Source organism: Gorilla gorilla, chromosome 1 (genome assembly GCF_029281585.2).
Source record: "Gorilla gorilla gorilla isolate KB3781 chromosome 1, NHGRI_mGorGor1-v2.1_pri, whole genome shotgun sequence".
NCBI classification, from domain to species: Eukaryota; Metazoa; Chordata; class Mammalia; order Primates; family Hominidae; genus Gorilla; species Gorilla gorilla.
The window spans coordinates 101,039,884-101,052,405 of record NC_073224.2 but is presented as its reverse complement, the minus strand read 5'-3'; the positions used below and the strand labels follow the sequence as shown (position 1 = coordinate 101,052,405).

General features: G+C 43.8%; 1 protein-coding gene across 15 annotated transcripts in view; it reads right to left on the bottom strand.

Moving 5' to 3' along the window:
• Positions 1 to 12,522, bottom strand: part of GON4L (gon-4 like) — a 110,298-nt gene that overhangs the window by 30,932 nt on the left and 66,844 nt on the right. For all 15 annotated transcript variants that reach the window (XM_055361592.2, XM_055361601.2, XM_031010784.3 and 12 more), the window contains 2 exons: positions 4,697 to 4,737; positions 3,361 to 3,464 (listed from right to left, as the gene is read on the bottom strand). In XM_055361592.2, coding sequence (XP_055217567.2) covers positions 3,361 to 3,464; positions 4,697 to 4,737 — 145 coding nt within the window. The remainder of the gene's footprint in view (positions 1 to 3,360; positions 3,465 to 4,696; positions 4,738 to 12,522) is intronic.

The window sequence follows — 12,522 nt, the reverse complement described above, 5'->3', positions numbered from 1 at the left end:
AATTCCTCTTCTAAGGTTCCTAGCCCTAACTTCCCACCCCTACCCTCCTGAGAGACTGTTTCCAGGGCTGAAGAAAAAACTGAAAAACCCAGCATGACAGTTCTGAAGTAAAAGGAGAAAAAGATACTTAAGTGATTAAGCACGTGCTGATACCCTATGCAATCAGGATAAGACCTGCTGATGTAGCTACAACAAGCAGGTTATCATATTTCAAGTAATCTCCAATATTACAGCAATAGATAAATAAGTGTTTTCAACAGTTAATTTTAAAAAGTTATCATTTATCTATTGGGGATAAAAATCATTCTTTCTTTTATAGTATTTACTGTGGGTTTGGGCAGCACAGGGTAAAAACCTAAAGCCTGTGGGACTGTCTTATACAATCTTCTGAGAACTGAAAACCTGATCACCTGCACTACTACCACTGAAGGAACAGAAGACCAGAAGCATAAAAAAGTAGGTAATGGAAATATAGCCTGCACGTAGTTGTATTTTTATTATTATTATTATTACTATTATTATTATTTTTTTTTGAGATGGAGTTTCGTTCCTATTGCCCAGGCTGGAGTGCAATGGAGTGGTCTCGGCTCACTGCAACCTCTGCCTCCCAGGTTCAAGCAATTCTCCTTCCTCAGCCTCCCAAGTAGCGGGGATTACAGGCACCTGCCAACACGCCTGACTAATTTTTTTTGCATTTTTAGTAGAGACAAGGTTTCACCATGTTGGCCAAGCTGGTCTCGAACTCCTGACCTCAGGTGATATGCCTGCTTTGGCATCCCAAAGTGCTGGGATTACAGGTGCCAGCCACCACGCCTGATCTATAATAATAATAATAATTATTATTATTATTTTTTGAGATGGAGTCTTTTTCTCTCTCTCAGGATGGAGTGCAGTGGCATGATCTTGGCTCACTGCAACTTCTGCGTCCTGGGTTCAAGCGATTCTCCTGCCTCAGCCTCCTGAGTAGCTGGGGATTACAGGCGAGTGCTACCATGCCTGGCTAATTTTTTTATTTTTAGTAGAGACGGGGTTTCACCATGTTGGTCAGGCTGGTCTCAAACTCCTGACCTTGTGATCCGCCTGCCTTGGCCTCCCAAAATGCTGGGATTACTGGCGTGAGCCACCGCACCCGGCCCATTATTATTTTTTGAGAGACAGTTTCACTCTGTCGCCCAGGCTGGAGTACAGTGGCACAATCTCAGCTCAGTGCAACCTCCGCCTCCCGGGTTCAAGCATTTCTCCTGCCTCAGCCTCTCAAGTAGCTGGGATTACAGGCGTTTGCCACCACACCCAGCTAATTTTTGTATTTTTAGTAGAGATGGGGTTTCACCATGTTGACCAGGCTGGTCTGAACTCCTGACCTAAGGTGATCTGCCTGCCTTAGCCTCCCAAAGTGCTGAGATTACAGGTGTGAGTCACCACACGTGGCCTTGCACCTAGTTTTAATAAGAATTACTTGGCTAACTGACAAGGGAAGCACAGATAACTCACTTTCCCAGGGTTTTTGTTTTGTTCTTTTTTTTCCTCTCTCTTCTTTATTGTGTTTTAAGATGTTTTTACTATCTATGGACTTACAGAATCCAGGATGCTTTATTTAGTCAAAGATTATAACAGGTTTGCATTTGCAACTGAAAGAGAAGCAACAGCTGCCCAAGTACAGTCATGTGCCACATAATGTTTCAGTCAATAATGAACCACATATTCAGAGATGGCTCCATAAGATTACTGTACCTTTTCTATGTTTACATACATATGTACTTACCATTGTGTTACAACTGCCTACAATATTCAGCAGAATAACATGCTATACAGGTTTGTGGCCTGGGAGCAATATGTTATACTGTATAGCCTAGGTATGCAGTAGGCTAAACCATCTAGGTTTATCCAAGTGCTTTCTACACAATGATGAAATCGTTTAATGATAACATTTCACAGAATGTATCACCATGAGATGATATATGACTGTATTCTACTGAATACCAGAAGGTAACTGAATTCTAACATGAGTTTGAAATTATTTCTATACTTTACAAATTTTATTTATTTTATTTTATTTTATTTTTTTGAGACAGAGTCTCTCTCTGTCAAGCAGGCTGTCATCTCGGCTCACTGCAACCTCCGCTTTCCGGGTTCAAGTGAGTATCCTGCCTCAGCCTCCTGAGTAGCTGGGATTACACACACCTGCCACCATGCCTGGCTAATTTTTGTATTTTTAGTAGAGATGGGATTTCATCATGTTGGCCAGGCTGGTCTCGACTCCTAACCTGAGGTGATCCCCCTGCCTCAGCCTCCCAAAGTGCAGGGATTACAGGCAAGAGCCACTGCGCCCAGCCTACACTTCCCAAATTTTAAGAAGTTACAAAGAGTCAATCAGCAGAACCAAAACACGTTTATAGATCAAATCCCATTATGTGTTCCCAGGATGAATGGTTCCATTCTGCTATAACAGAATTTTGTTGTATGAGCTGTAACTTAAAATAATGGGTCAAATACTGACTTAGCAATCTTGAGGTTTTTGATGTAGTTGTATTGTGATATTTGTTGTAATGGAGAATTACTGGTATTTCTAGTTTTTAGACATTGGTTGGCATATCTTATCTTTTTTCACTAAATTGAAAAATCCCTAAAGGTCTAGCTTTCAGATGGATCCCAAGCTCTCTGCTTAGTAATGCTGTTAGGTTCAAACACAGGACTAATTACAGGGACTATTCTCTTTGCTTTGTTCCACTTATGGCACAAACTGCATCCTGACATCTAGCCATCCATCTAATGACTATATGCTGCTACTCGCAATGGATAACAATAGAATAAAGTGCAGATGCAAATCCACCACAAAATGAGGAAAAAATTAAAGCCTCTACTTTCTGGATGCTGTAACACAAGTGCCAACTTTAGGCAAAAAGGTCAGCACGTATGTTTCAGACTCCTTACTGCAGGTGCTTCAGGGTTTGCTCCACTAATGCCTAGGTGACTAACAAATTTTCAGTCACATTTAGCAGATATTAATGGCACATAAAAAGAACAAAAGGGACAGACTGGATATTACAATATGGGGTAGTTTGTGTGGCTGGCCACATTGAGTCCTACATACCTCTCCAGCACCACTCACCTGGAGAAGTGGATATGGATGCCAGCTACTGTTTTTTCTCCCTTCCCAAACGGATATAGCTTGGCCTACAGCTGCACTGCCCCATAACAAGAAGACTTCATTTGACACCTAACTCCTGACAGGGCTCTGCATCCTTACATCAGTAACAGAAGCTGGTTTGGGATGAAAAATTATCAATTGCAACTTCTGAAAACCTTTTCAGAAATAAACTTTTCCTCTATTCCAAATCTCAAGGTCTTCAACTAGCCTACCGTAGAGCTTGAGGGGTGTTAAAGTTAGGACGAGGCTCAGCCACACGCTCCTCCTCTTCTGGGCCATCATCTTCCATGTTGGAGAATCCCATCTCATCTTGGAACTGTGGGCAAAGGAAAGGGAGGGTTTTCCTGGGGAATGGGCCTCTGAATGTTGCTCCAGTATTGGGAAGGAAGAGTGAAAACTATAGATTACAAGACTTTAATAATGCTGGCACCCAGAAAGAGCCAATGTCAGAACTTTCTCACTTCAGGATTCCCACAAACCCACACTTGGGATAGCTATTATGCCAAGAAAGAAGTCATTCAACCAGTCAACCTGTAACAGTAAGGACAGAGCGTGGATAACTCAAAATTATCAATCTCTCTCTCCTTTTTTTTTTTTTTTTTTTTTTTTTGGACAGAGTCTTGCAGTCTTGCTCTATTGCCCAGGCTGGAGTGCAGTGGCACAATCTGGGCTTACTGCAACCTCCGCCTCCCAGGTTCAAGCAATTTTCCTGCCTCAGCCTCTGCAGTAACCATGACTACAGGTGCCTGCCACCATGCCTAATTTTTGTATTTTTAATAGAGACAGGGTTTCATCATGTTGGCCAGGCTGGTCTCAAACTCCTGACCTCAGATGATCCACCTGCCGTGGCCTCCCAAAGTGCTGGGATTACAAGCGTGAGCCACTGCACCCAGCCTCAAAATGATCAATCTCTTAAAACGAAAAATCTTTTGAAACAAATTTATGAAAAAGGTTAATTATTTGTACACAAAGTAGTTTAAAACTAGTTGACAATCTTTAAGGACACACCAAATGACAGTAGGGGAAGTCATCAAAAGTTTTCCAGGGGCCAGGCATGCTGGCTCACACCTATAATTCCAGCACTGGGAGGCCCAAGGCAGGAAAATTGCTTGAGCCCAGAAGTTCCAGAACAACCTGGGCAATGTGGTAAGACCCTGTCTCTACAAATAAAATAATTAGCTGGGTGTGTTGGTGTGTCCCAGCTACTCAGGAGGCTTAGACGAAGGACTGCTTGAGCCTAGAAGGTCAAGGCTGCTGTGAGCTGTAATTTCACCACTGCACTCTGGCTTGGGTGATGGAGCAAGACCCCCCTCAAACAAAAAGAAGTTTCAAGGAAAATGTTAATAAGAACAACATACATGTATATAATCAAGAGTCTAGTAGTTAGCAAAATTCCCTTGTCATTATATTCTTTCCCAGGTAGACTAAAAGGAGAATTGGTTCAGTCAGACCCCCTCTCTTAGAGGGAGCATCACAGAGACCAAATGACACATCTTGCTGGAGAACTGACTTAAAATCCCATGTTCTCACTCGAGGATCATTACTCACAGTTTCAAACAGCTCTTCCATCAGCTCATTTACTTCCTTTTCTGCAAGAAAGCCAGACAGTATGTTGTTGGTATAAATTAGATTTTACAATAAGGAGGAATTCGATGAAGACAATGTATAATGTTTTCAACAAGGCATGACAAATTCTTCATATTTATCCCTCTTTTTTTTGAGATGGGTCTCACTATGTCACTCAGGCTGGAGCGCAGTGGCACGATCTCAGCTCACTGCAACCTCCGCATCCCCTCCCTGGTCCAATCGCTCCTCCCACCTCAGCTCCCCAAGTAGCTGGGACCACAGACGCATGCCACCATGCCTGGCTAATTTTTGTATATTTTGTAGAGATGAGGTTTCACCAGGCTGGTCTCGAACTCCTGAGCTCTAGTGATCAGCCCAACTCGGCCTCCCAAAATGGTGGGATTACAGGTGTGAGCCACCATGACTGGCTATCCTTCATTCATTTATTCAAAAACATTTATTGAGGCCGGGAGCGGTGGCTCACGCCTGTAATCTCAGCACTTTGGGAGGCCAAGGCGGATGGATCACGAAGTCAGGAGATTGAGACCATCCTAGCTAACATGGTGAAACCCCGTCTCTATTAAAAATACAAAAAATTACCCGGCCGTGGTGGTGGGCGCCTGTAGTCCCAGCTACTCGGGAGGCTGAGGCAGGAGAATGGCGTGAACCCGGGAGGCGGGGCTTGCAGTGAGCCAAGACTGCGCCACTGCACTCCAGCCTGGGCAACAGAGCGAGACTGTCTCAAAAAACAACAACAACAACAACAACAAATTTATTGAGCACTATGCTTCAATCCATGTTTTAGATGCTTGGGATATATGAGAGAATGAGAGAGAGACAGAGAGAGAGAGTTCTATTCTCATGAAGCTTAAATTCTAAAAGGAAGAAGACAGGAGAAAATGTGAGCTAGATGATTTTATAATTAGATGACCTGTCCAAATCCACACAGTACTGAATGGAATCAAGAGATGAGTCTCCTAGCCTGGGCAAAATGTTGAAACCATATCTCTACAAAAAAATTTAGCTGGGCTTGGTGACGCACACCTGCAGTCCCAGCTACTCTAGAGGCTGAGGTGAGAGAAATCTCTTGAGTCCAGGAGGCAGAGGCTGCAGTGTGCCGAGATCATGCCACTGCATTCCAGCCTGGGCGACAGAGCAAGATACTGTCTTAAAAAAAAAAGAGAGAGAGAAAGACAAGTTTCCAGCAGGGTTTTATAGGACGCTGTCTTTGGATCTGAACTATTCAAGAACTCCATCGGTGACTTAGAAGACCCAGAGAACATACCTAACAAATCTGTAGATGATGTAAAGCTGAAAGGGACTGCCAATCCAACAGACGGAAAATTCAAAATTATATTTTCTCAAATCAACTGGATGCAACATATACGGATAAATTTAAACTTCTATGTTTAAGAATTTTTTTTTTTAATAGAGACAGCATGTTGCTATGTTGCCCAGGCTGGTCTCAAACTCCTGGGCTCCAGTGATCCTCCCACCTTGGCCTCCCTAAGTGTTGGGATTACAGGTGTGAGCCACGGTGCCCAGTCCTACAGTTAAGAGTTTTTTCGTTTTTTTTTGAGACGGAGTCTCGCTCTGTCGCCCAGGCTGGAGTGCAGTGGCGCGATCTCAGCTCACTGCAAGCTCCACCTCCCAGGTTCACGCCATTCTCCTGCCTCAGCCTCCTGAGTAGCTGGGACTACAGGCGCCTGCCACCGTGCCTGGCTAATTTTTTGTATTTTTTAGTAGAGACGGGGTTTCACCATGGTCTCGATCTCCTGACCTCGTGATCCACCCGCCTCAGCCTCCCAAAGTGCTGGGAGTACAGGCGTGAGCCACTGCGCCCAGCAAGAGTTTTAAAGATCAGTTTATTAACTGCATGAAAAGGTGACGTGGCTTAAAAATAATGTGAAAAAGACCTGAAAGTTTTGGTTGTTACAAGAATCTGAGGAAAAAAAAAAGCTTTGGTTGATATCAAGTTCAATAAGACACAGTTGCTCCAAAACGGGGCTCATAACCAACAAGGCAAACATATCACTGAACTAGAGCAGAGTCTAACACTATGTCTGGAGGACTGTGAACAATTCTATAAAGGCCCTTCTTAAGAGGACATTAAAAAAATTAAGATCCAGGCCATGGGCAGTGGCTTACGCCTGTAATTCCAGCACTTTAGGAGGCCGAAGCAGGCAGATCATCTGCGGTCAGGAGTTCGAGACCAGTCTGACCAACATGGTGAAACCCCGTCTCTACTAAAAATACAAAAACTAGCCAGGCATGGTGGCATGCACCTGGAATCCCAGCTACTCGGGAGGCTGAAGCAGGAGAATCACTTGAACCCAGGAGGTGGAGGTTGCACTGAGCCAATACAGCACCAATGCACTCCAGCCTGGGCAACAGGGCAAGGACTCCATCTCAAAAATAAATAAATAAATAAATTAGCCGGTCATGGTAGCACATGCCTGTAATCCCAGCTACTTGGGAGGCTGAGGCACAAGAATCTCTTAAACCCGGGAGGCAGAGGCTACGCTGACCAGAGATAGTACCACTGCACTCCAGCCTGGGAGACAGAGTGAGACTCTGTCTCAAACACAAAACAAAAACAAAAACAAAATCATTTAAGTAATTTAATTATTTTTTATTTTATTTTTTTGAGACTGAGTCTCACTCTGTTGCCCAGGCTGGAGTGCGGTGGCGCGATCTCAGCTCACTGCAACCTCCACCTTCCAGGTTCAAGCAATTCTCATGCCTCAGCCTCATAAGTAGCTGGGGCTACAGGCATGCGCCACCACGCCTGGCTAATTTTTTGTAGTTTTAGTAGCGACGGTGTTTCACCATGTTGCCCAGGCTGGTCTTGAACTCCTGACCTCAAGTGATCTGCCTGCCTCAGTATCCCAAAGTGCTGGGATTACAGGTGTGCGCCACCATGCCCAGCCAACAAAAAAAATTAAAATCCAAATGTTGCTGAGGATGTAGAGCAACCAGAACTCTGATAAGAATGTAAAATGGAAAGCCACTTTGGAAAATGGTCTGGCAATTTCTTATAAAACTAAACATATCCTGTGACCCAGTGATTTGTCTCCTATACAGCTGACCCAAGATAAACGAAATACGGCTTTTCTAACTCATAGGTGGGAACAAATGAAAGAGAGAGAGAAATGAAGCATTTCCACAAAGACTTGCACAAAAAAGTTCAGAGCAGCTTTATTCATTACCCAAAATTAAAAATAGCCCAGGTGATCAACACAAAAATAGATAATCTGTAGTATATATACACAACGAAATTCTACTCAACAATAAAAGGGAACAAACTAATGACACATGCAACACAAATGAATCTCAAAAATATTATGCTGAGTGAAAGAAGCCTTACACACAAAGCACATCCTATATGATTCCATTTATGTGAGGTTCTAAAACTGGCAAACATAACCTGTGATTAAGAAAAAAAAAGCCGGGCGCGGTGGCTCACGCCTGTAATCCCAGCACTTTGGGAGTCCAGAGCAGGTGGATCACAAGGTCAGGAGATCGAGATCACCCTGGCTAACACGGTGAAACCCCGTCTCTACTAAAAACACAAAAAATTAGCCGGGCATGGTGGCAGGCACCTGTAGTCCCAGCTACTCAGGAGGTTGAGGCAGGAGAATGGCGTGAACCCGGTAGGCGGAGCTTGCAGTGAGCCGCACCACTGCACTCCAGCCTGGGTGACAGAGCGAGACTCCGTCTTGGAAAAAAAAAAAAAAAAAATCAGAACAGTGATTGCCTCTGAAGGGATGGTGTGGGGATTGACTTGGAAGGGGCATGAGGAAACTTCCTGGGGTGAGGATTCTATATCCTGATAGGGATTTGGGTCACATAGGTACACACATGTCAAAATTCATTAAATGGTACACTTGAGATGTGTGTGATACACTGTGTGTAAAATTACCTATAAAAAGAAATCATAAACAAATATTGAGCTCTAGTTCATTATATGCGTGCTGAAGTGGTTAAAAGTGAAGTATAGGCTCATGCCTGTAAACCCACCACTTTGGGAGGCAGAGGTGGGAGGATCACGAGGTCAGGAATTCGAGACCAGCCTGGCCAAGATGGTGAAACCCCGTCTCTACTAAAAATACAAAAAAAAAGTGACGTATAGCCAGGTGCCATTGTGCACGCTTGTAATCTCAGCTGGTCAGGAGGCTGAGGTGGGAAGATCGCTTGACCGCAAGAGTTCAAGACCAACCCATGCAACATAGACCTCGTCTGAATTTTTAAAAAAAAAGAAAAAAAAAGTGAAGTATAATTTACTCTGAAATGCATTTGAAAACTAAGATGCATCCACAGACGGACAGGGAGATGGACAGCTGCATGATAAGGCAAATAAAGTCATCCCTCAGTATCTGTGGAGACTGGTTCCAGGAGCCAATCTCCTGGAACCATTTCGTATCCATGGATACCAAAATCTGAGGATGCTCAAGTCCCTTATATAAAAATGATGTAGTATTTGCATATAATCTACACACATCTTCCTGTATACCTTATCTCTAGATTACTTATCACCTAATACAATGTAAATGCTTGTTATACCTTATTATTTTTTATTTATTTACTTGAGACAAGCTCTCACTCTGTCACCCAGGCTGGAGTGCAGTGGTAGTGGTATGATCACAGCTCACTGCAACCTTGAACTTCTAGGCTCAAGGGATCCTCCTGACTCTGTCTCCAGAGTAGCTGGGACTACAAGCACACACCAATGCACCCAGAAAATTTTTTTTTTTTGAGACAGCGTCTCACTCTGTTGCCCTGGCTAGAGTGCAGTGGCACGATCTCGGCTCACTGCAACCTCCACCTCCCAGGTTCAAGCGATTCTCCTGCCTCAGCCTCCTTAGTAGCTGGGACTACAGGCGTGAGCCACCACACCCGGCTAATTTTTGTATTTATAGTAGAGATGGGGTTTCACCATATTGGCCAGGCTGGTCTCGAACTCCTGCCCTCGTGATCTGCCCACCCTGGCCTCCCAAAGTGCTGGGATTACAGGCATGAGCCACCACGCCCGGCTGCACCCAGATAATTTTAAAGTTTTTTGTAGAGATGGGATCTCAGTATGTCGCCCAGCCGATCTCAAACTCCTGTGCTCAAGCGATCCTCCTGCCTCAGCCTCCCAAAGTGCTGGGATTACAGATGTTAGCCACTACGCCCAGTTAGTATTATTTTTTGCTGTTGTATTTTTTTTTCTCAGAATATTTTCAAGGTTGGTTGAATCTGCAGCTGTGAAACCCGCACATATGAAAGGCGCACAGTTTATATTAAAACTATTGAAAGTTTGGCCGGGCACAGTGGCTCACGCCTGTAATCCCAGCACTTTGGGAGGCCGAGGTGGGCGGATCACAAGGTCAGGAGATTGAGACCATCCTGGCCAACACGGTGAAACCCTGTCTCTACTAAAAATACAAAAATTAGCTGGGCATGGTGGCGCGTGACTATAATCCCAGCTACTCGGGAGGCTGAGGCAGGAGATTCACTTGAACCAGGGAGTCGGAGGTTGCAGTGAGCCGAGATGACGCCACGGCACTCCAGCCTGGAGACAGAGTGAGACTCCGTCTCAAAAAAAAAAAACAACAAACTATAGAAAGTAGGTGGTGAGGCTGGGCGCAGTGGCTCGCGCTTGTAATCCCAGCACTTTGGGAGGCTGAGGCGGGCAGATCACCTGAGGTCAGGAGTTTGAGATAAGCCTGGCCAACATGGTGAAACCCCTTCTCTACTAAAAATACAAAAAGTAGCCGGGCATGGTGGCAGGCGCCTGTAATCCCAGCTACTGAGGAGGCTGAGGCAGGAGAACCGCTTGAACCTGGGAGGCAGAGGCTGCAGTGAGCCGAGATCACACCATTGCACTCTAGCCTGGGGAACAAGAGTGAGACTTCGTCTCAAAAAAAAGTAGGTGGTGAGTATATGAATGTTAGCTGTATAATTTTTCAACTTTTCTATATATATTTTTAAATTTCATAATAAGATGTAACAGGGGAAAAGTTTAAAGAAAATAAATGCTAGAATCCAGAGAAGAGTAAAGTGCATGGTGAGAGGCCTGGACACCAAGGCTTTGGAGAAGAAGAAACCTGGCAGAAGAAACTTGAAACTTTCCTATGTTTTGCATAGGGAAAAAACAAAAACAAAAAAACTTAAGAAACATCTTTTAATATGTACACTTGGGAATAAATTGCTTTTTTTTTTTTTTTAACAACAAAAGACAAATAGGAGGCTGGGCGCAGTGCGGCTCATGACTGTAATCCCAACACTTTGGGAAGCCGAGGCGGGCGGATCACCTGAGGTCAGGAGTTCAAGACCAGCCTGGCCAACCTGGTGAAACCCTGTCTCTACTAAAAATACAAAAATTAGCTGGGCGTGGTGGCGGGCACCTGTAATCCCAGCTATTCTGGAGGCTGAGGCAGGAGAATCGCTTGAACCCAGGAGGCGGAGTTTGCAGTGAGCTGAGATCGCACCATTGCACTCCAGCCTGGGCGACAACGGCAAAACTCCATCTCAAAAATAACATAACATAACATAACATAACATAACATAACATAACATAACATAACATAACATAAAGACAAATAGGAGGAATATAAAAGGATTGATCTTCCTGCTTTGCATTCAAATTTGGGTTCAATAAGGAAAGTATCTGAATTTGCATTCAGATTTGGGTTCAATAAGGAAAGTATTAATTGAGGAGGTGTTCAAGTTTACAATACACTATCTGCAGAATTGTTGAGCTCCCTGTCACTGAAGGTATACAAACAGAGACTAAAAAGGCCACCTCAGAGGAGGTGTAAACAAATTCTCAAGCGCGCAAAAAACATGTGACCACATGGAGCTTTTCAAACTCTGTGATTCTATGCTTTTTAATTTTTTTATTTTAGTTATCCATATAAGGATAAGTCATTTTAAAGAGATTATAATCAAATATGACAATGAGACACAAGAGGACAAGAGGCAGAAAAAAAAATTAAAAATTCTACTCCAGCTTTCACTATCATCACAGAACTGTATGACTAGAAAGACTGCCCTTCATTTACCCATCTCTATTTGACTGGCAAATATTGCCACCAGCTTTACAGCAATAAACAAAACAAAGCTCTTGAGAAGTTCACAGTCTAGGGGAGAAGACAGATATTAAATAAGCAATTATGAGGTGATCAGTATATAAAAGGACAAAAAGAGTGGTACGGGAATGCAAAGCAAGAAGATCAATCCTAACGAAGGAGGATCTCCCTGAGAAATTATACGTAAACTGAAGAAAGTAACAATCAAAAAGGGAAGGCAAATATATTCCAGGATGATAGCTGAACTTAAGATCTACTTTTGTGCTTTAAGCAGATGTTTCTTTACTTGCATTTAACACTGCTGACCATTCTGTCCTTCTTGAAAGACTCTTTTTTTGAAACAGGGTCTTGCTCTGACCCAGGCTGGGGTACAGTGTTGGGATCTCTGCTCGCTACAGCCTCCACCTCCTGGGCTCAAGTGATCCTCCCACCTCAGCTTCCCAAGTAGCTGGGACTACGGGCATGCACCACGACAACTAATTTTCATTTTATTTTTAAAATGTTTTTGTAGAGACAATGTCTCACTATCTTGCCCAGGCTGGTCTTGAACTCCCGGGCTCATGCGATCCTTCCGCCTCAGCCTCCCAAGTGCTGGGATTATAGCCATGAGCCACTGTGCCCCAGCCAAAAGACTCTTCCTTTGGTTTCTACGACACTAGATTTTCTAGGTTTTTCTTGTACATTCCTAGATTCTCCTTTCAGTTTTCTCAAAGCCTAAATCCTCAAAGCTTTTCA